The following is a 25438-nucleotide window of genomic DNA, read 5'->3' as shown; positions in this document are numbered from 1 at the left end:
ATACAAGACAACCGATTTACCTGCGTGGATGTCGACGAATGTGCTTCACCTCTGAAAAACTGTTCACAAATTTGCGTAAACACAGAAGGCGGCTATAATTGTAGTTGTCATGTTGGTTATGTGATGGACACAAAGATTGGAGACTGTGTTGATGTAGACGAGTGTCTGAGCTCTCCCTGTCAACAGGTTTGTACAAACTTCAACGGTTCCTACAGCTGTGGATGTTACCATGGATACACGCTGTTGTCAGATAACAAAACTTGTGAGGACATTGACGAGTGTAGAGGATACGTGGACAACTGCTCCAACATTTGTGGCAATAGCACAGGTGGTTTCATCTCTACAGGTAGCTTTACTACGACGAGTGGTTATATAGATACAAGTGGTTCCGCTGTTAAAGGTAGTTCCACAACTCCTGGTGGTGCTACTTCTAAAACAGGTGGTTATACAGGTACAAGTGGTTACATTAATGTAACTGGTTTAGCAACTACAGCCAGTGGTAATATTGGGACTAAGGGTTTCACTACTACAGAAAATGTGTACCCTGGTGCAAGTGATTCAAGTACTTTTAATGGTTCCAATACTAATTATAATTACTCCTGCAACTGCTATGATGTTTATGTTACGAACATAACACGTCAAGAAAAGTCACCATGTCACCAAATCTGTACAAACTTGGACGGCTCCTACAAATGTGGATGTTACCATGGATACAGTCTAATGTCTGATAACAAAACATGTGGTGACGTAGACGAGTGTCAAACTACAGCACACAACTGCTCCCAGTTATGTAACAACACTGTAGGTGGTTACACCTGTAGCTGCCATCAAGGTTATGAGTTACACAACGACAGCAGATTTCTCTGTGTGGATGTCGACGAATGTGGTTTAGGAACTGACAACTGTTCTGATGGTTGTAACAACACGGCCGGTAGCTACGTGTGTACATGTAAGGACGGCTATCACATTGACACACACGATCCTGTCACCTGTGTGGATATGGATGAGTGTCAACAAGGCCAACACAATTGTACACAAAATTGTACAAATTCTATCGGCGCGTACGTCTGTAGTTGTTTCCATGGTTACCGGTATGACAACAAGAGTAGCTCGTGTTTTGATATCGACGAGTGTAAAGAAAACTCACACACCTGTGAAAATGCCTGTGTTAACACATTAGGTTCTTACACCTGTACCTGCCCATTAGGTTACCAACTGAACCTAACAGACCATACTTGTGTCAAGAAAAAAATAAATCCCGTATGCCATTGTTCATGCAGGGTGCAACCAAAAATCAACGTGTCCGACATAATAGCCGTTCAGAAAGAACTTGACCAGATCAAAAAGAACTTGACCGTTGAGACTCACGACCTGTCGTCCTACATACGAAGCAAGACCTCGACGCCAGACGGGCGACCGTCGTCTCAGGGCATCGGATATTTCGGCGCCACGCTAATGACCTTGACATTTGTGTTGGTGATTCTTCCAGACGCCATTTGCGTTATTCTGTTTCTGAAGGTCAAAATTCACAGCTGGGTGACTAAGTAGTAGGCCAAAGTTGCTAGTTGGCAACAATTGGTTCTTGGCCAAGTAGGAATCTGGCAGGCAAAGATGTTGGCCTTGGCCAAAGTAGGCATCTGAAAGGCAAAGATGTTGGCCTTGGCCAAAGTAGGCATCTGAAAGGCAAAGATGTTGGCCTTGGCCAAAGTAGGCATCTGAAAGGCAAAGATGTTGGCTTTGGCCAAAGTAGGCATCTGAAAGGCAAAGATGTTGGCCTTGGCCAAAGTAGGCATCTGGCAGGCAAAGATGTTGGCCTTGGCCAAAGTAGGCATGTGACAGGCAAAGATGTTGGCCAATGTTAATACTTGTCGTCTGATGTTAAAATAATGTTAACAGCAAACAGAAACGCTGTGACAATTCGTCACTAGCACGTAAATTCGTTTACATTTTTAAAATTGTTAAGTTATTTTAAATTCTAAATGTTCAACGCTTTTTATCACGTCGTTCAGTGGTAGTGTTTTATTAATTTCTATTATCCCTGTCACTCTACGCTTGACTACTGTTTTAAAACATCAATTTCTAGACGTGTAGTTATCTGCTAATGGGCAGAAAAAATTGTCCTCTTTTTTCTAGTTCCTACACTTGATTAGTCTCAATATCTCTACTTTTATAACATTTCACCTAATGATTCACATCACACTAATTACCAGCCTGCTCTGTGCACGCTCTATTTAACCATTTCTATCAATCCTATTAAACATTGTCTACAACGGTTGCCCAAAGGCCAATAAACGTGTGACACCCGAGTCATAAAAGACTTCCTTCCCTTTATAACCTCCCTGGTCATGGCATGCTTGTTAATTAAAGAGAGCAGAACAAAGCAACCAAGCCAAGCGTCAAGTAGTTCAATAAATTTAAAATAAATATCTAGAGGGAATTTAATTCTTAGTAACATTTTAGATCAGGGGTCTCCAAACTTTTCAGTCCGAGGGCCGCATTAACTAACAAATTTCAGTTCGGGGGGCAGTTTCTTCCAGGCATGTCTTTGATTTTCTGGGCAAAGTTCCTCAGCCATCACCAACAAACGTATTTTCCGTGGACAAAAAGATCTCCGCGGGCCGGATGAGAGGACCTCGCGGGTTGGAGACCCCTGTTTTAGATAATAGGAGTCTGAATACAGGAGGTAATGAATAAAGCAAATCATTATTTTACTGGATCGCTAAATGTATTTGTGTTGATTGTAAAATGTTGTTGCCTAGGTTACTGGGGAAATAAAAGGAGGCAGACTTTATATAAAGCTCACTGCGCTAAAGCTCTGCTCTGATGATACTGTAGAGTCGTGCCGAGATATAAAATACAAGTTTAAAAAACATTAGAATATATATTTGAATTTTAGTGGGACATTTACCAACAGAAGAAATGTAAAGTAGAGACCTTATAATGGATAAAGTGGGGGTTCACGGGAACTCTAAACTTTAATTCATTACAAAACTTCTTGAAACCTGAACATGTTTGATGGGAAAACAGTAACAATTTATAGAAAACAGTAAAAATTTATGGAAAACAGTAACATTTCCTAGAGATTCAGTAAAATTCACAAACAAGAAAAACGATGAAAGGCTTCGGATTATTTCTGTGTTACATGCTAGCAGGTAAGTGTTACAAATCATGGTTTCAGTATAAATAAATGGAGTTTTATAAAGATGTATTTTAGATAGCTTTAAATATGTTTGAATAATTACTCGTGAGTGGCCTTTTAATTAATCATACGTAGCCCCCTACTTAGACGTACATGCCTTATAAGTTGTCCGAATTCATCGATAAATAATCGCACGTAGCCTTATGGTTCGCCGTGCTTATTTTTTAAATTCATCAATAACTTAAGTTTGCCAAACGTAGCCATATAATAAGACGCATACCTACATCGGATGCCAACCCCCTTCATCGTCGGCCTACCGGAATGCGCTAAGGTAATATTTTGTAATAGGAATGGTAGCGTGGTTTAACGTGTGCATGATTGTATGGACCCGACCATCCCGCTACCAAGTTCACAAACGTCGGACTGCCTTCTCGTGTGAACGTCGTCAAAACGACCTAGGATTTATGAAATACTTGAAAAAAAAAAACCCCAGACGTTTTGTTTATTGATTTAACAGGACCATAATATCCGGGTATCGTGTGTTAAATTAATATAACAGTGAAATTAATGAAGTATGTTCTGTTGTTTCAGTAAGTCAAAGGTGTACAACGGCTAATTCGGAGATCTATTTGATATCTACGTACTGGTTATTTACATCTAATGACAACACATTTAAAAACCAGAACTGCGTTGTTGGTGACATAGACATATTTCCCTCGAATTCAACTTCTGATTTAAAACCAATCTTGGATAGTCTTTGTTTGGGAAAGTTAAAACCTGCGCAGGAAGATTGCAACTCGGTGCGATGTTGTCAAGTACCCGACACGAGGCTAGCGAGCTGTCTCCTCGACTACAGCTACTTGTGTTCAATAGACGACAACTGCGACACCTGCCAGAGACTGTGTTTTACAGGCAACAAGCGCTACTACTGCAACACCCAGGCGGTAGTTGGTGCCTCGACGGATAGATTGAGTTCTACAACAACTGCATTAGCTAACGAATGTAGCGGGTGTGACGTCTCTTCGACAAGCGTCACAACCACAACCCCAAGCATCACAACCACCAGCGCCAACATCACAACAACAAGGCCCAACATCCCAACCACCAGCAACAATATCCCAACCACCAGCCCCAACATCCTAACATCAAGCGCCAACATCCCAACAACAAGCCCCAACATCACAACAACAAGCCCCAACATCACAACAACAACCACCATCAACAACATCACAACCACAATGCCCAAAATCCAAACCACCAGCCCCAACATCACGTGTCTTAGAGGGTACACGCTGATGTTTGACAACAAAACATGTGTCGACATAGACGAGTGTCAAACTACAACACACAACTGCTCCCAGTTATGTAACAACACTGTAGGTGGTTACACCTGTAGCTGCCATCAAGGTTATGAGTTACACAACGACAGCAGATTTCTCTGTGTGGATGTCGACGAATGTGCTTTAGGAACTCACAACTGTTCTGATGGTTGTAACAACACGGCCGGTAGCTACGTGTGTACATGTAAGGACGGCTATCACATTGACACACACGATCCTTTCACTTGTGTGGATATGGATGAGTGTCAACAAGGCCGACACAATTGTACACAAAATTGTACACATTCTATTGGCTCGTACGTCTGTAGTTGTTTCCATGGTTACCGTTTAGACAACAAAGACAACGTCACTTGCTTGGATATCAACGAGTGTAAAGAAAACGTACACACCTGTGAAAATACCTGTGTCAACACATTAGGTTCTTACACCTGTAGCTGCCCATTAGGTTACCAACTTGACCAAGATGGTAGCTCCTGTGTCAAGACCAGATCACAACCATCTTGTCCCTGCTCCTGTAGGACTCAGACCAGAATCAACATGTCCAGTACTCTAATGGCCGTTCAGAAAGAAATTGACCAGATCAAAAAGAACTTGACCGTTGAGACTCACGACCTGTCGTCCTACATACGGAGCAAGACCTCGACGCCAGACGGGCGACCGTCGTCTCAGGGCATCGGCTATTTTGGCGCCACTGTGATGACCTTAACATTTGGCCTGGTGATTCTTCCAGACACAATAAGTATCGTCTTATTTCTGAAGGTTAAAGTTCACAGTTGGGTGGAACATAATTTTTATTCCTGAAGTTTGGAGTTAGGCGATAGAATGACCTGTTCTTAACGTTTGTTAAAAAAAACAGTTCATGTGTTTTGAGGAGTTTCGAGTTAAAGAAATATTTTGGTCGAAATAAGTGGATGAATAAGTTAAGAAGTTGAAATTCATCACTTTTCAGCAGCATAGCAAAGCGGTTTCACAGCATAGTGTGCTACAGAGTTATTAATCATAACACCATAAAAAAAATTTATAGTTACTTTTAAACATAAGTAAACTTTGGTAGAAGAACCATGTAGTGCACGTATTTGTTTTACTGCACATACTCATAAAGTTTATGCGTACCATAAACACCATTTGTTTTTGTAAACTTCTGAACGATGGCTGTCTTTATAGTGTTCTCTGGCTAATTTTACAAAATTCCAAAGCAATAATAAAAAAAGCAACTAATTGCAAGAATTGAGTTGTTTCCTCGATACAACTGTGTCAAAGAGATGAAATCATGCTAGACTAACGACAACAATTTAAAATTTATAACAACAATTTTCCCGAAAAAACCTGCATCGGTGAAGAATTTTTTTTCCGTTTAATGGCTCGTTTTGATGTTAGAGGCGTTTTTCTGATGATAAAAAAAATCATTGGGCTGTTGAAAAGATATAAGAAGGGAAGCTTTAATTAAAGCTCGAGGTGACGGAAGGTTGCCATTACATTTAGCTGTTCGCTAAAACGTCTGTTGAATGGATGACTTGAACGATGTCGACTGTGACTAGATGTATCGCTCCGCGGGGTACAAAAATAATTTCCAATTCTAGTGGTGATTAGAAAAAAAACGTCCCAAAGCCTTAAGAATATTGTTTCGTTACATGAAGGGAAATAGTCAAGCTTCATTAAATATCCATAAATTTTTAATAAAAAATAAAACATTGGCTTTTCATGCTTTTTTTTAGAAGTCTTAGGTTAATGAACACGTTAATTTTAAATTTGAAGCCGTCTTCCGTTGAATGAATAGTTATGTTGTTAAAGATGCTTAGTCATAGCTTATGGTAAAAATGTGTTGTCTTGGTAACTCTAATGGTACAACAACATTAGAGAAGTCTGGTTGTGATGGAACCACGAGAGTTGAGTCAACAGCGACCATACAGAACAGTCTAGTTTTAGCAGACATTCGAGCTTCACTGTTACAGTCTAGTTTTATCACACATTGGAGCGTCATTGTTAAGTCAACGTCAGCCATACAGAGTTACACAGTCTAGTTTTAGCAGACTTTCGAGCTTCACTGTTAAGTCAACATCAGCCAAAACAGAGTACATAGTGTAGCTTTATAAGACATTTGAGGTTCGCTGTTAAGTCAACATCAGCCAAAACAGAGTTACATAGTGTAGCTTTATAAGACATTGGAGCTTCACCAGTATGGCTGTTGACTAAATACACTGAAGGACTTGACATTTGTACGACAGTTTGACAGATTCAGGAGCCTATAGGAGTGTTATACTTAAGTCTGAAGCAAAGCTGTTGAAGACGTAGACGTGTTTGATGGGGAACATTTCTGGACGTTCAAATTAGACCAGAAACAAAAGATGAACCGATTAGGATTGTTTCTGTGTTGTCTTCTAGCAGGTACGTTCTATACATTACTGTCTAAGTACAATAGGATCGAGTAAATAATGTATTTCTTACTACTGTAGACTGCCGATATCAGAACATAACAAAAAACTAAAAGTTTTTAACTTCAGATCATATTTGTAGGTTCACGTGAATCAGGTGGCATATCGTTAGCGCTCCTGATTGGGCCATTAAAACAATCAGTCTTAAAATGTTTGGAAATAAAAAAAAAGTTAATTGAAAATAATAAATCAGAAATGAAGAGAAAATTTGTTGAATGTTTTCGTTTCAAATTTTAATCTCGTAGTTTGCATGAACTCGAAAATGATGAAAACAAGTTTTAAAATATTGTATAGAGAAATATTCCAAGAAATATATTCGGTAAATGGATCCAACTTAAACATGAGTAAAGTAGCGAAAGCTAGTTATATGACAGACCGTTTAAAGATCTAAAACTAAATGTCAACGTCTGTAGAAAATATTTTTGAACGGAAAAACTGATGTCTAGACTCTGTAAAAGCGACGGGTGCTCATATCAGATTTTCTTACAATTTTATTTACGTATTCCCAATGTCGAGGAATTAAACTCATCTTTCTACTGTTTCAGCTCACGTTCATTATGTACTTCCTAGTTCGAGGATTTATTCGCGGTATGGAATGTTCTACATGTTTACGTCTGACGACAACAATTTTGAAGATCAAAACTGCAATGCTGTTGTAAGCAATAATTGTTCACGTGATCTGCAGAACTGGATTGGGACTAATATAATTACCACAATGTGCAATCACATGCTGAATCAACAAAATACTGCATGTTACACGGCACGATGTTGTCCATTTGAGACTGGAATACAAGACTCTTGTCTGCTCGGGTATAACTACCTGTGTTGGATCTATACATCATGTGAAACCTGTATACAGTTGTGTATCACCAGTGAGGAGAAACATTACTGCTCATGTAAACAAGGTTATAAAACTTCACTAGACGGATACAGTTGTATAAGAAACACCTCCAGTAATACATGTACTGGATGTGACAGCACGACCGCAGGCAGTGACGTCACACCCGCAACCACGGGGGCTACAAACGATGACATCACAACCACCATAGGAAGTGACGCTGCCAACAAAAGCATTGACGTCACAACTACGAGCATTGACGTCACATGTCCTAATGGGTGCACATGCACGGTCAAGGACAGTTTTCAAGGACACACGCACAACTGCTCCCAGTTATGTAACAACACTGTAGGTGGTTACGCCTGTAGCTGCCATCAAGGTTATGAGTTACACAACGACAGCAGATTTCTCTGTGTGGATGTCGACGAATGTGGTTTAGGAACTGACAACTGTTCTGATGGTTGTAACAACACGGCCGGTAGCTACGTGTGTACATGTAAGTACGGCTATCACATTGACACACACGATCCTTTCACCTGTGTGGATATGGATGAGTGTCAACAAGGCCGACACAATTGTACACAAAATTGTACACATTCTATTGGCTCGTACGTCTGTAGTTGTTTCCATGGTTACCGTTTAGACAACAACGACAACGTCACTTGCTTGGATATTAACGAGTGTAAAGAAAACTTACACACCTGTGAAAATACCTGTGTCAACACATTAGGTTCTTACACCTGTACCTGCCCATTAGGTTACCAACTTGACCAAGATGGTAGCTCCTGTGTCAAGACCAGATCACAACCATCTTGTCCCTGCTCCTGTAGGACTCAGACCAGAATCAACATGTCCAGTACTCTAATGGCCGTTCAGAAAGAACTTGACCAGATCAAAAAGAACTTGACCGTTGAGACTCACGACCTGTCGTCCTACATACGGAGCAAGACCTCGACGCCAGACGGGCGACCGTCGTCTCAGGGCATCGGATATTTCGGCGCCATCTTGTTGGCCTTGACATTGGCAGTTATAGTTCTCCCCGATACCATCAGTCTCATCTTGTTTCTAAAGGTCAAAGTTTACAGTTGGTGGATCGATAAAGTCAATGCGTGAGGTTCAGTGCCAGAGTTTCTTCTAGGCATCTCTTCGGGGGGGGGGGGGGGCGAAGAAAGTCTACCGCCCCCCCCCCCCACCCCGGAACGAATTGGAATTTATATAGAAAATATATACTTTTGACAGTGTCCGCCCCCTCCCCTCGAAAATTGTTGTACGCCCCCCCCCCCCCCCCCCCAAAAAAAATTGCAAGTGTACCCCCGGAGAAAAAAGTCTGAGGAAACACTGTTCAGTGCTTGTAAAAGCTAATCAAACTTAATTTAGCTTCAGTATTCATTGTAGCTACAGTAGTTAGCTACGAAAGAAACAATTTAAAATTTAGAACTCGAAAATTATTTCTGAAAAAAAAAAAAAAAAAAAAAAAAAAAAACTTTAAAATTTATTTTAAAAGTTGAACTAAACAGTATTGAACAGTGTCGCAAACAAATGAAATTGTATGCTACATTTCTATTTTCGCAGCACATTTTTTACCTTATAAAGTTGATTTTAAACATTACTAGATCATTGGCGCACGTCTGCCCTTGTTATAAGTGTTTTCTGCACTTGATTCTCATGCTCTATGACAAGCCAGATCGTCACGTCATACGCACATCAACTACAATTTTTTTCTTTATTTAGAACATGTATAGCTCTATCGGTCCATAGACTACAACTCACATATCCAGTTGTATTAAGAAAAACGCCTTGCCATCGCTGCTTCATTGCACGAAAAAAATGAATAAAGAAATATAGCTAAGTTTTAATGCGTAACAGTAATTCAACATTTCCAACAAAGACCATCGTTTGAAAAGTTAGAGGAAATAGCTGAACGCGGTAATGAAATTATGAAACCTTGCTTCCGTTTAATAAATAATTATAAAGTTAGAGAGGTATTGTCTTAGTTTGATGTTAAAAAGTTTGTTTTGGTTAGGTAGAGGGTAATAACAAGAGAGATTTTAGTCTAGCCTGGTTGTTACGGGACACAGACGTTTAAAATTTTAGTTGGGCTACAATGTTTGCAGTCCAACGAGGTTCAGGTACCGTAGAGGCAGCAGTCTAACGGAGTTAATAACACATTTGTATCTATAAAACATTTAACGTTTGGATTCTATTCTACAAGCACCAAACAAACTGCTGGTTCAATATCAACCATTCAACTGATGTAGTGGTATATAGGAATTATAAACGTCTAGTGGTAATAAAAACGTTTGACGGATAATATTTCTGGACGTTATACTAACAAGAAACCACAATGACAAAATTCGGATTTTTTCTCAGTTTCCTTCTATCAGGTACAGTTTAATTGCAATAGTGTTTATTTGTTTCGTTTGACGGTAGTTACATGTTAATTCTAATGAAGCCACATGTACTGTATGTAGTTTTATATCAGTATACTGTGACTAGTATAGTTGTTAATTATAATTACAATTCTTGAAGTTATTTTCGCTAATATTATATCAATATTATATCATATTTAACTAAATAAACACATCACCTCTAACTTCAGTGTGACATATGTAAAATTATCCGGCAAAATGATCTGTAATATTTTTTCTGCAATGTTTTCAGAAAATATAACAAATTGTGTATACACTAAAATAGGTTATATTATAAAGACGGAATAACCATACATTGGATTATAGTAAACAAGTAAGCGAAAAGTAATTTAACAGATATTTCTTGTTTCAGCTCATGTCACTTGTGTTTTCTCTCAAATATATCAACTCAATGAAGGTGGACAGAAATACTTCCTGTTTAAGGATACACAATTGTTTTTTGATAAACAATGCAAGCTTGACGTGACAGATACATGTTGGAATGACCAACAATTTACGCCAGCGCTACTGAAGTTGGGGACCGTATTTTGCCCGTGGTTTGTTGCTACGTCTTGGGTAGAAATATGCTGGTCGGTTCGGTGTTGCGAATTTTCGTGGAGTAAACAGTGGACTTGCCTTAATGACAATAACGTCTTGTGTTTATTAGATGAGACTTGTGACACATGTCAAAAGGTGTGTTACGACTGGAACTACCGCTGCAAAGGTGAAACGGTTCAAACAACACTTGGTGCACTGAGTACAACATACAACACCAGCAACGAATGTAGCGGATGTGACATGACGACCACAACCCCCAGCATCACAACCCCAAACCCCAAAACTACAACCACAACCCCCAGCATCACAACCCCAAACCCCAAAACTACAACCACAACCCCCAACATAACAACCACAAACCCCAAAACTACAACCACAACCCCCAGCATCACAACCCCAAACCCCAAAACTACAACCACAACCCCCAACATAACAACCACAAACCCCAAAACTACAACCACAACCCCCAACATAACAACCACAAACCCCAAAACTACAACCACAACCCCCAACATCACAACCCCAAACCCCAAAACTACAACCACAACCCCCAACATCACAACCCCAAACCCCAAAACTACAACCACAACCCCTAACATCACAACCCCCACCATTTGTCGAAGTGGTTTCTTGTCGGCAAACAGCTCATGTGTTCATGTAGACGAGTGTCAAACTACAACACACAACTGCTCCCAGTTATGTAACAACACTGTAGGTGGTTACACCTGTAGCTGCCATCAAGGTTATGAGTTACACAACGACAGCAGATTTCTCTGTGTGGATGTCGACGAGTGTAAAGAAAACTCACACACCTGTGAAAATACCTGTGTAAACACATTAGGTTCTTACACGTGTACCTGCCCATTAGGTTACCAACTTGACCAAGATGGTAGCTCCTGTGTCAAGACCAGATCACAACCATCTTGTCCCTGCTCCTGTAGGACTCAGACCAGAATCAACATGTCCAGTACTCTAATGGCCGTTCAGAAAGAACTTGACCAGATCAAAAAGAACTTGACCGTTGAGACTCACGACCTGTCGTCCTACATACGGAGCAAGACCTCGACGCCAGACGGGCGACCGTCGTCTCAGGGCATCGGCTATTTCGGCGCCATCTTGATGGCCTTGACATTGGGGGTTATAGTTCTCCCCGACACTATCAGTGTCATCGTATTTGTAAAGGTTAAAGTTCAAAGTTGGGTGAAAGGCGATGTCGATGGTTAAATTAACAGAAGCTACACATTCAAAGAGAGCAGAATTCTGGTGTTATCAAATTAATTTAACTACAGATGTCAACTTTTTGGAGCCATGTTAATTGTTTTTATCAATTAAAACATTTCGTAATATTACGTTTTAAACATTTATAGATGTGCGTTTTAAACCATTTTCTTTCTTTTGACACTGTATGTCTACACATTGTAATAAGTTTATAACACATTAAAAGTAATTACTGCAGTGCATCACCGATGTGGGCACTTGTAAGTCTATTCACAACTTTTTGCGATTCTTGCTTTGTGAGCTATGTATTAACTGTATTAAGTAAAATATAACATTATATACTTATATGTCAATTGCATTATTAGATACAAGTGTCGACTCTTTAGTTTCTATACTTTAAATTTTACTTGACTTTTAAGTAATTCCTATTGTAATGAGCGTGCAAATCTCTCCTCCAATATTCTTTTTTTAATTTATCTAATATATTTAAAAAAGAAAATAAATAAAATTGATTTTCACGTCTTTAATACCACACTTGAAATGTAATCGGAAAAGCACTTTAATTAAACTATTACAAAAAAAATTATTGGTTTTCGACATGCGATTATTTAGTTTCGTTTATTTCTGTGCCAATTACTATTTCATTAATGTTAATTATTCAACAGAAGATTGGAATTAGAACAGTTAGCTTGGTATGTTAAATGTTTTTAGTGTATGTCTCGTTTTGAGTCACAACTGCTGTTTGTAGGTGTGTGGAAAACTACTGCATCTCATTATTGATCAATTTCTTACAACAACATCTATATTTACGTTTACATCTAAGTTAGCGTACATCCGATAGACGAACTCGCAATAAAATATATACTTTTTAAAATTTGAATTGTATGTTGTAAAATTGAATCTGAAAAACAATTACATAAATTAGTATATTCAATCACAACGAGGTGGAAGCGACTTCTTTATCTATCAGGTGAGCTGGTGTCCATGGGTGTTTAAATTTAAAGACTTAGGGACCAGACAGACAATGTAAGTGTCAGATAGTACTCAACTCGTGTGGCTTTTAACAAGGGAATGTTAGCGGCATTATGTATCGTACTGTACTGTTCAAATCTTAGAAGAAATAACACAGACTAAACTCGACAACAGCTGTAAGGGCACAGAGTCTAGTACAGGAAGAATGGATACAGAGTTTCTACCAGGCATCTCTTGGGGGGGGGGGGGGGGGGGGGGGGGCGAAGAAAGTCTACCGCCCCCACGAACGAGATGAAATTTATATAGAAAATATATACTTTTAACAGTGTCCCCCACCCCCGAAAAAGTCTACCCCCCCCCCCCCCCGAAAATTTCAAGTGCTCTCCGGAGAAAAAAGTCTGGAAGAAACACTGAATGGATGTTAGGACTGAGCGTGTCTTTACATGAGGTTAAGTTGGTAAGGTATCGACATGAAAGGGACGGTATTAAATCAGATGAGATGGGATTATTTCCTGATGTATTACGATAATGAGCATTACACAAGTTGATCAACGTTTATTTTGACATTTTTAAAGTTCAAAACTAAAAATGTGCGACATCTGTATATAAAAAGAAAACCTTTAAAGCAAATATTTAAGTTCATTCGCTAAGAAGTTGTACTCGATGTCGTGGCAGAGACAATGATAGCTATTTATAAAAACGAGTTAGTTTTAAAGGTGGTGTCATTTGGGCATCGTTGAGTCTGTCCAGCTCTAACGTGGTTCCAGAAAGATGCGCAACGGAAATAAGCGCAAACAGAAAAAAAACGCACACAGAAATAAGCGCAAATGGATAAAAGCGCAAACACAAAAAGGCACAAACACAAAAAAGCGCAAACAGAAAAAAGCGCAAACGCTTTTTGTTTTGCCCTTTTTTCCGTTGCGCATCTTTTTGGTCACCCTCTAACGTATACCTGTTTTAAGTCGGGTAAAGACGGCAAGACACAGTGCTGATCACACCATCACTTCTGCAGAGGTCAAAGATTCAACTGACCCCCCCCCCCTGTACCCGATTAAACGACAATCAATGTTTAACAAAGTTGCTATGGCAAGCCGTATAACAACTGTGCGCACCAAACTTTTTTTTTCTACCTCCCATCACAAAGAGACCACGCACCTTTTCAATTATTCAAGTCACAACAAGAAACGTCAAATGCCGTGCTATTCTTATCTCACCACATCACCAGAAAACCCAATGGTGCCTAGCGAGGCTGTCTGCATGTCCTGTGAGGCGAATCGGCACCGTATATAGTGGCGGCATCGGATGGCTATAGTGTTCTATCTTTACAATGACTTTATGTCTACTACTGTCGCTTTACAATACGGGTTTTGGCTTTACGGGGGGGGGGGGGGGGGGGGGAAATGTTGTTTTCGTGGCATCTGAATAGCTCCAACAAGGCAAACTTAAAAAAAAAAACCTCGTTGTAAAGGGACCCTCACAGTCTAGTTAGTTGTCCGGTAGTTACACACTGGCAAACGGCATAAGACACTGGCATACGGTTTAACACACTGGCATACGGCATTACACTGGCATACGGTTTAACACACTGGCATACGGCATTACACTGGCATACAGCATGTATGAAGTAAAGAGCAATGTATGGGATTTAAGTATAAGATAAAAACTATTCGAATTAATTATGTGCTGTCTACTAGCAGGTAAGTTTTTAATATTGTTGTTCACATAATGAGCGGAAGTACAGGACATTTTTTTTACACCTGTAGATGTTCTGTAGAGTTTAGGTTTAAATCTATATAAACTTGCTAGTCTAGCTGTAAATAAACAGCCTTCCAATGTAAATCAGGATTTACTAACGTAAGTATTTTGACATATTCGAGTAAATAAAACATGATTTACCAAGAATGCTTACATATATTTAAAAATGGCAGACGTTAAAACTTAAACAAAAAACTATACATTCAAGTTTTAAAGTTCGCACAGGAAGGATGCTACTTGAAACATTTGTTATTGATTACTGATCGACCAGTGATAGAAACTGACTATTTTTAACATTTAATTTTAAACGTTTAAGAGGTTCTTTTTCACAGATCATTACGATATATGAACGTAACACAACGTATTGATTTTATGTCTTTCAAACTTTTCAAAAAAATAATAATATTAAAGTCGAAAGTCTAGTCAATAATCAACTGTAAGAATACTGTTCAATTATATGTAGAAATAAAATCACGTTCAAAATCATTGTAGATGTCAGACCTGTCCAAATACCGCCAACTGATGTAAAATCTACTTCCGCTGATCAATCGTTCTGATGGTGGGAATCTATTATCACGGAAACTTCTTTGTATGAAGGTAAAATTGTGTGTTGGTAATGAGCTGGTGTTACAAGGCAACCTTTAAACAAATCTGGTGGGGATGGAGCTTTGACACAAATCTGGTTGGGGTGGGGCTGACACAAGTCTGGTTAGGAGGGAGCTGACAGTTGATGTAAGAGCAGTCAGGATGAGATAGGCATTTTAGTTTTATAAAACATTTTGTCTTCAATAAAATGTTCGTTAAATGGACACCTAGAAAATAGGTATATACCAAATATTTGACTCATTCGTTGATTGAGTGTGAATCTAATCTCAAGGCTGTAGTTCAACTCTCGATAACGTCGGGTTTGTCGTTTCATCAAAACATTCTCGACATCAACAGGAACATAGCGATGAAAAAAGGTGGATTATTTATATATTGTGTTTTATCAGGTACGTTTACACACAACTGTGTTAAGTATAATGAGTTCAGTAAACAGATTAATTTTACTTTAATGTTAATCTTTATGTACAGAATAGCGTAACTGTAAATAAAATTGTCTTCGGATGTAAAAAGCATTACCTATTCTATTTCGTATAATTTTCCATTATTAAAATATTTGTCACTGCCCGCTAAACTAAAACAAAAATCTCAACATAGAAGATTACAGGCGTATTAAGGTGGAGGCAATGCGTTTAACTAACATTATAATAATGTTGTAAGACAGTTTCCGCTATGTTAATCTTAAATTCCGGGCAAAGTTCAGACATTGGCAACAATTTTAACGAATATTTAATTGAAAATAAATCAATCCGTAGTAGGGAGAAAATATTTTACTGTTTGTTTTAAGTTTTAGTCTAGAAAACTTGACTGGACACAACAAACATGAAATTAATAAATTAATATAAGTTTTAAAATTTATATAATACAGTATGCGCGAAAATTCCGCGAAATATATCCGCTCAATGTATCCTACTTAAATTTAACACAAGTAAATCGTGAGCGACGAAATGTTGAAATCATCAAAAATGTCCTTAGAGTAGACCTAGTTGAAAGTCCTAAAACTAAGCGACTAAGTCCTAAGAGTGGAAAAACTGCCATTCCGACTTAATTCATACGACGTGTGTTATATACGATTTAATTCCTATTTAATTCACAACGTAGTGTAACTCGTGTTTCTATTGTTTCAGCTCATTTAAATCATGTATATCCGAATTCGGAGATATATTCTCTATATTGGAATTTTACAAATTACGGCTTGTTTACATCTGACGATGCCAACTTTCAAGACCAAAACTGCAATGTTGTTGTCGACGGTCTCTGTTGGCTTGATCTGCTTAATGGGACATCATATTTCATGACCAATATGTGCAACAATAGACTGAATCCACAGACCACACAATGCAATACTACACGATGCTGTCAGATTCAGAGTGGAACCCAAGGCTCTTGTCAGCTCAGGTATAACTACCTGTGTTGGACCAATGCTTTCTGTGAAACCTGTATGCAGATGTGTACCACTAGAGACAAGACACACTACTGCACATGTAATACGGGCTATAAAGTTTCATCAGACGGCCTGAGTTGTATAAAGAACACCACCTATTCGTGCAGTGGATGTGACAACACGACCACAAGCAGTAACGTCACAACCATTAGCAGTAAAGTCACAACAAGCAGTTATGTAACAACCACAACACCTAACATCAAAACCACCAGCGCCAACATCACAACCACCAGTCCCAACATTACAACAACCACAACCCCCAACATTACAACAACCACAACCCCCAACATCAAAACCACCAGCCCATACATCACGACCACCAGCCCATACATCACGACCACCAGCGCCAACATCCCAACCACCAGCGCCAACATCCCAACCACCAGCGCCAACATCCCAACCACCAGCGCCAACATCGCAACCACCAGCGCCAACATCACAACCACCAGCCCCAACATCCCAACAACCCCCAACATCACAACCACCAGCCCCAACATCACAACCACCAGCGCCAACATCACAACCACCAGCCCCAACATCACAACCACCAGCGCCAACATCACAACCACCAGCGCCAACGTCCCAACCACCAGACCTTACTTCCCAACCACCAACGCCAACATCACATCAACAACCCCCAACATCCCAACCACAACCCCCAACATCCCAACCACCAGCGCCAACATCCCTACCACAACCCCCAACATCCCAACCACCAACGCAAACATCACGTGTCCTAGTGGGTCTCATATTGTAAACAGCTCATTTGTTGACATAGACGAGTGTCAAACTACAACACACAACTGCTCCCAGTTATGTAACAACACTGTAGGTGGTTACACCTGTAGCTGCCATCAAGGTTATGAGTTACACAACGACAGCAGATTTCTCTGTGTGGATGTCGACGAATGTGGTTTAGGAACTCACACCTGTGAAAATACCTGTGTCAACACATTAGGTTCTTACACCTGTACCTGCCCATTAGGTTACCAACTTGACCAAGATGGTAGCTCCTGTGTCAAGACCAGATCACAACCATCTTGTCCCTGCTCCTGTAGGACTCAGACCAGAATCAACATGTCCAGTACTCTAATGGCCGTTCAGAAAGAAATTGACCAGATCAAAAAGAACTTGACCGTTGAGACTCACGACCTGTCGTCCTACATACGGAGCAAGACCTCGACGCCAGACGGCCGACCGTCGTCTCAGGGCATCGGCTATTTCGGCGCAATTCTGATGACCTTGACATTGGGGGTTATAGTTCTCCCCGATGTTATTCATGTCCTCCTGTTTCTAAAGGTTAAAGTTCACAGTTGGACAGACAAGAGAGTGCACTGAGCCGCAGCTCTGGGATTTGCCAAACGGCACGTGTGAATAAACTGCGAGTTAAAGAAATGAGAGAAATCATTAGAATCGAAATGAAACGAGTCATGTCATGACTGTCGCCTATAGGGCTGGTAAGTAGGTCACCAACCAGTTCTATGACTCATGCAGGTTTTATTGAGCCGTAGAACTGGTTGGTGACCTACTTACCAGCCCTATTGCATGCCTAAAGTATGAAGTGATTGAAAATAAGTGTCCTGATTATATTGTACAGATTGCTTATACTAACAGCATGTTTTTTCATCATTTTCATTGTTTCTTGTCCCTCCTAGCGTTCTTTCATACGGTACAAATATTCCCCCCCCCCCCCCACACGCTCTGAAATACCTTATTTTTTATATACACCACTTTACAAATTTTGTTTTTAATCCCCGCCCACTTCAACGTGTTTTTCTCCTTAATTTGACGTCTTCAATCACCCATTGTGATTAGACTATTTTAAGCTGCCTGCTAGATCAAGTTGGATTCTGCGTGTAATTAGTCTAGACGGATTATCAAAATAATAGTTTTTTGTAGAGCATTACTTAAAATCTTTGTTTGCAATAGCAAAAATAAATAAATAAATAAAACATTTAAAACTTTTTTAAAAAAGTTCATTTAATTTAAATAGTGCGAAGAGGGGGGGGGGGGGGGAAGATGTATTGGATTGTACGAGGATAGTCAAAGTGCTGTCAAATGTTTATGGCCAACTTTAAAAAAAAAATAACGGCCAACTTGTTAAAAAATTAATTTTTGTTAAAAAATTAATGGACAACCAAATTGTTGCAAAAAGTAAATTAACAATCAATTTGCTGACAAATGAAAACTAATTATGACGTTATAAACACAAATTAATTAATTAACGTGTAAATCATTGTCAAATTGTAGGCGAATGTAATAGTAAATGTGCACAATGACAAATAGTTGAAAACTTGGAGGCTGGGGGAGGGGAGGGATGTACACCATAGCCTTGTTGGGGGTGGGGCAAGGATTGTACACCATAGCCTTGTTGGGGGTGGGGTGTGGGATGTACACCATAGCCTTGTTGGGGGTGGGGGATGTACATCATAGCCTTGTTGGGGGTGGGGTGTGGGATGTACACCATAGCCTTGTTGGGGGTGGGGGATGTACATCATAGCCTTGTTGGGGGTGGGGGATGTACATCATAGCCTTGTTGGGGGTGGGGGATGTACATCATAACCTTGTTGGGGGTGGGGGATGTACATCATAGCCTTGTTGGGGGTGGGGGGTGGACACCATAACCTTGTTGGGGGTGGGGTGATGTACATCATAGCCTTGTTGGGGGTGGGGGATGGACACCATAGCCTTGTTGGAGCGATGTATATCATAGCCTTTTTAGGTGTGGGGGATGGACACCATAGCCTTGTTGGGGGTGGGGGAAGGATTGTACATAGCCTTGTTGGGGGTGGGGGATGGACACCATAGCCTTTTTGGAGGGTGGGGGATGGACACCATAGCCTTGTTGGGGGTGGGGGAAGGATTGTACACCATAGCCTTGTTGGGGGTGGGGGATGTACACCATAGCCTTGTTGGGGGTGGGGGATGTAGATCATAGCCTTGTTGGGGGTGGGGGATGGACACCATAACCTTGTTGCGGCACTACCAATCGACTCATTGATTGCAGGACTGTTTGATCTCTGCTCCACGCTGAGCCAATCAGGTCGAACAGAACCTCCCCATCAGCAGGCATTAGATTTCAATCCGTGTTTGAATGGGCTGTCTGTGTCTCAAAACCCCTAAGGTAACCAGTCATGGGGTCCCTACTGTCCAGGTGATGAAGATTGGCTGTGCCACAGTGTGGAGCAGATACACTTTTTACACGATTCTAGAATCAATAACCCGGAGGATTGAAACACACAGGAACCAACCAATCCGCAGCTGGGCTGGGTGGTTGGTTATGTCAGGGGTCAGATATCTAGGTTGATATCATGTCATATGACACTTGTCATCCGGTACGAGTCAAATGACACAGGGCATGATGTGACTGAACTGACAGGCTAAGAGATATACATCAAATTATGTAGATTAAACAAGATGCAATGGATTTCTTTATGGAGGTCATACCATTCAGGTAATATTTCATGGGTCACAATTCTGTAGGTGCGATGATTCAGGTAAGTATATATGTGTCACCTTAAGGCAGTGAAGTCATTCAGTATATAAAACATGGGTTGTATTCTACAGGTCGAATGATTGGGTCACCGTGACACGGGTTATGTGATACTTGTGGTTTGACGGGTCGTATGAAATAGCTACAGAGTATCAGGTGTTGAGATGTTACCACATGGCGGCTATTTACCACCAACCTGCAAACCCTCTACCATCACCCCTCTAAACCACCCTCTCCCACCAACCAGTCAACCCTCTCCCACCACCCTGCCAGTCTTCTCCCACCCACACGCTAGACCCCCCACCCCCCCCACCCAGATAATGGACTTACCTCGATGATCTGGTCGTTAACATGGACTCGCCCATCCAAGGCTGCAGCACTCCCCTCTGTGATACTCTTGACAAATATTCCAGAGATTTCGTCTACAGAAAACAACAAAGTACCCATTTTAAGACTTTTTATCAATGACGATCAACCAGGGTTAAGACAACAGTACATGTAACGAGAAAAGGGAGACAATTATCCGGCTTGCAAAGTTTTGACAAAATTGTTGGTTATTTCCCTTGTGCTTGTGCAATTCTTTCCAAGGCATCTTTTAGAATACGCAATAAACTACACGTCAATATTTCAAGGATTAGATAAAACATTTTATATATATTGCAGATACAGGGGGCATTACATTCTAGGTTTTTATATCGCAGGTTTTTTACAGGGCAGACTTCTACATAATGCTTGTAGGTGATAATACTATGTTAATTCTATGAGTAGTAATTCTTTGGATTGTCCGAAGCTTAAGAAAGATTTCAGTTACATTATCTGGTCTAATGTAATAAGAAGTACACTTTCAATGCCTAGATATTTTTCTCAATATCAGTAACGATGATACAGTAGTTTCAGGGGAGTTGACGCGACCAAGGGTGGACACCCCCCTCTCCAGCCATGATGGAAGCTGGAAACCCCCCCCCTCCCATCACGATGTATGCTGGACATTAGTGGACACCCCCCCCCCTCCCGTCACGATGTTAGACATTAGTGGACAACCCCCGCTCGTGACGATGTATGCTGGACACAGCACTGACCTGGTGTGTTGTCCCCTCCAACATAGCCAGCTATTGTGATGCCCAGTCCATTGGAATCTTTGACCAAGTCCACTTCAAACACGTCAACATCCGCCAGTTCCGGCAAGACATCCGGGGGTTGCTGTGGACGTTTGTTCAGACAGGTATAGTAAGGTTCAGTGAGTTATTTGGTTACAACTTACAACATTACTAGATCTAAGTATGACTCGCCACCCCACTCATAAGGATAAAGTAAAAAACAGAATAGCTAGATTTTATTTAAGTTTTACTCAAGCATGGGTTGATGTTGGGTGGAAGTAGGGGATTGTTCTTGGGTGGACAAAGGCTACGGATGCTAATCCAGAAAGAAAAGCAGACTCGAGTCGTAGTCAAAGGGACACATGGGGCATAAAATATAGACACTTACACTTAATTGTGTTGGAGGAAATACACTTTATTATTACAAATACGAATGAAGGAAGAAGATCGTAGACATAGGTCATGACAATTAAGATCGTAGACGTAGACCATGACAGCTAAGAAATGAGAATAAGAATGTACACGTTGGCCATGGTAATTAAGAACTTAGACGTAGGACATGGCAGCTAAGAACGAAGAAGAAAAACGTAGACGTAGGCCATGACAGTTAAGATTGTAGACGCAGGCCATGAGAGTTAAGAACGTAGACGTAGGCTATGACAGTTAAGAACGTAGACGTAGGCCATGAGAGTTAAGAACGTAGACGTAGGCCATGAGAGTTAAGAACGTAGACGTAGGCCATGACAGTTAAGATCGTAGACGTAGGCCATGAGAGTTAAGAACGTAGACGCAGGCCATGAGAGTGTAGCGACTTACCGGATGCACCTGGACGGAGCCGTGGACCTGGACGGAGCCCAGCTGCTGGTGAAGCTGGTGCTGAAGCTGCTGCTGGAGCTGGTGTTGGAGCTGGATGTTGTGGAAGTGCTCCTGCTCCCCGGCTTCCATGGCCATGACGGCGTTAAAGTGTTCCATGTGTTCATCAAGCTGGTGGGTGGGGATGATGGGGGCGTGGGGAATCTGGGGACAGACATGATACTATTAGGTCTTACTGGCAACTTGTAATGGACCATAGACTTGTATACTGGGCCGTCAAGGGGAATTTCATACTGGACCGTATGGAATATTTGTCCATAGTGGAGACATTTCTATGGGCCTGTGCTTGTCTTATATGTATATCAAATACAGACAACAGGGCCTGGTTAAGGTGTTAGTAATTCAAACTCACCTGGTATGCTGGAGGTTCAAGGACTCACCTGGTATGCTGGAGGTTCGAGGACTCACCTGGTATGCTGGAGGTTCGTGCTGGAGGTTCGAGGACTCACCTGGTATGCTGGAGGTTAGAGGACTCACCTGGTATGCTGGAGGTTCGAGGACTCACCTGGTATGCTGGAGGTTAGAGGACTCACCTGGTATGCTGGAGGTTCAAGGACTCACCTGGTATGCTGGAGGTTCAAGGACTCACCTGGTATGCTGGAGGTTCAAGGACTCACCTGGTATGCTGGAGGTTCAAGGACTCACCTGGTATGCTGGAGGTTCAAGGACTCACCTGGTATGCTGGAGGTTAGAGAACTCACCTGGTATGCTGGAGGTTAGAGGACTCACCTGGTATGCTGGAGGTTAGAGGACTCACCTGGTATGCTGGAGGTTCGAGGATTCACCTGGTATGCTGGAGGTTCAAGGACTCACCTGGTATGCTGGAGGTTCAAGGACTCACCTGGTATGCTGGAGGTTCGAGGACTCACCTGGTATGCTGGAGGTTCGAGGACTCACCTGGTATGCTGGAGGTTCAAGAACTCACCTGGTATGCTGGAGGTTCAAGGACTCACCTGGTATGCTGGAGGTTCGAGGACTCACCTGGTATGCTGGAGGTTCGAGGACTCACCTGGTATGCTGGAGGTTCGAGGACTCACCTGGTATGCTGGAGGTTCGAGGACTCACCTGGTATGCTGGAGGTTCGTGCTGGAGGTTCAAGGACTCACCTGGTATGCTGGAGGTTCGAGGACTCACCTGGTATGCTGGAGGTTCGAGGACTCACCTGGTATGCTGGAGGTTCGTGCTGGAGGTTCAAGGACTCACCTGGTATGCTGGAGGTTCGAGGACTCACCTGGTATGCTGGAGGTTCGAGGACTCACCTGGTATGCTGGAGGTTCGTGCTGGAGGTTCGAGGACTCACCTGGTATGCTGGAGGTTCAAGGACTCACCTGGTATGCTGGAGGTTCGAGGACTCACCTGGTATGCTGGAGGTTCGTGCTGGAGGTTCGAGGACTCACCTGGTATGCTGGAGGTTCAAGGACTCACCTGGTATGCTGGAGGTTCGAGGACTCACCTGGTATGCTGGAGGTTCGTGCTGGAGGTTCGAGGACTCACCTGGTATGCTGGAGGTTCGAGGACTCACCTGGTATGCTGGAGGTTCGTGCTGGAGGTTCGAGGACTCACCTGGTATGCTGGAGGTTCGAGGACTCACCTGGTATGCTGGAGGTTCGTGCTGGAGGTTCGAGGACTCACCTGGTATGCTGGAGGTTCGAGGACGGATCGCGCCACGACCAGTCGGACATGGCTGCCGGACTGACGCAGCACCAGCGCCACCTGCTCTGAGCTCATCCCCCGGACATTGACGTCACCAATCTGTAGGATGTGGTCCCCGCTGCGCAGATGACCATCCTGAAACACAAACTCTTTGTGAAGCTTTGACCACACGGAACATAAGGTTTGAAAACTTGACCAAATGGTACAAGATGTAAAACTTGACCACAGGGTACATAAGGTTTGAAAACTTGACCAAATGGTACATGATGTAAAGCTTGACCACACGGAACATAAGGTTTGAAAACTTGACCAAATGGTACAAGATGTAAAGCTTGACCACACGGAACATAAGGTTTGAAAACTTGACCAAATGGTACATGATGTAAAGCTTGACCACACGGAACATAAGGTTTGAAAACTTGACCAAATGGTACAAGATGTAAAACTTGACCACAGGGTACATAAGGTTTGAAAACTTGACCAAATGGTACATGATGTAAAGCTTGACCACACGGAACATAAGGTTTGAAAACTTGACCAAATGGTACAAGATGTAAAGCTTGACCACACGGAACATAAGGTTTGAAAACTTGACCAAATGGTACATGATGTAAAACTTGACCACACGGAACATAAGGTTTGAAAACTTGACCAAATGGTACAAGATGTAAAACTTGACCACAGGGTACATAAGGTTTGAAAACTTGACCAAATGGTACATGATGTAAAGCTTGACCACACGGAACATAAGGTTTGAAAACTTGACCAAATGGTACAAGATGTAAAACTTGACCACAGGGTACATAAGGTTTGAAAACTTGACCAAATGGTACATGATGTAAAGCTTGACCACACGGAACATAAGGTTTGAAAACTTGACCAAATGGTACATGATGTAAAACTTGACCACACGGAACATAAGGTTTGAAAACTTGACCAAATGGTACATGATGTAAAGCTTGACCACACGGAACATAAGGTTTGAAAACTTGACCAAATGGTACAAGATGTAAAACTTGACCACACGGAACATAAGGTTTGAAAACTTGACCAAATGGTACATGATGTAAAACTTGACCACACGGAACATAAGGTTTGAAAACTTGACCAAATGGTACATGATGTAAAGCTTGACCACACGGAACATAAGGTTTGAAAACTTGACCAAATGGTACATGATGTAAAACTTGACCACACGGAACATAAGCTTTGAAAAACTTTGGCCAAACAGTACATAACCATTTCAATAGTTAGACCAACCGAAAAAACTGAACTATATTTTGAGTGATGCGAGTTGTGTGTTTTTTTTTTTGGGGGGGGGGTGTCTGATAATGTTAGACGAAGTACTAGTTAGGGAGGGGAGTCTCACAATGTCAGATGACCTAACAGTTTGGGGGTCTCACAATCTCACTTGAAGTAACTGACAACATGAGAGGGGGGAAGGAGGGGGGGGGGGGTCAAAAGTTGTGATAGCTAACAACTTCAATAGTGAGTGGAGCTAACCGAGAGGCGACAAGCCAAACTACTCCACAATTTTACTGTCAAACATGTTAACAGGAAATGTTAAACACATGTTAACTGCAAGTGTCAAAGAAATGTTAACTGCAAGTGTCAA

General features: G+C 41.4%; 1 protein-coding gene across 1 annotated transcript in view; it reads right to left on the bottom strand.

The window, feature by feature from the left end:
• LOC131949199 (multiple PDZ domain protein) overlaps positions 1 to 25438 on the bottom strand; it is a 335233-nt gene that overhangs the window by 184281 nt on the left and 125514 nt on the right. The window contains exons 9-18 of the mRNA XM_059310988.1: positions 23762 to 23958; positions 23568 to 23672; positions 23402 to 23478; positions 23208 to 23312; positions 22900 to 22963; positions 22760 to 22767; positions 22579 to 22655; positions 22114 to 22314; positions 21280 to 21400; positions 20531 to 20622 (exon numbers count right to left, since the gene is read on the bottom strand). Coding sequence (XP_059166971.1) covers positions 20531 to 20622; positions 21280 to 21400; positions 22114 to 22314; positions 22579 to 22655; positions 22760 to 22767; positions 22900 to 22963; positions 23208 to 23312; positions 23402 to 23478; positions 23568 to 23672; positions 23762 to 23958 — 1047 coding nt within the window. The remainder of the gene's footprint in view (positions 1 to 20530; positions 20623 to 21279; positions 21401 to 22113; positions 22315 to 22578; positions 22656 to 22759; positions 22768 to 22899; positions 22964 to 23207; positions 23313 to 23401; positions 23479 to 23567; positions 23673 to 23761; positions 23959 to 25438) is intronic.

The sequence above is a fragment of the Physella acuta genome, unplaced genomic scaffold, assembly GCF_028476545.2.
Source record: "Physella acuta isolate Inbredline_101_S28 unplaced genomic scaffold, ASM2847654v3 ptg000677l, whole genome shotgun sequence".
Taxonomy (NCBI): domain Eukaryota; kingdom Metazoa; phylum Mollusca; class Gastropoda; family Physidae; genus Physella; species Physella acuta.
This window is presented reverse-complemented; position numbering and strand designations above follow the sequence as displayed.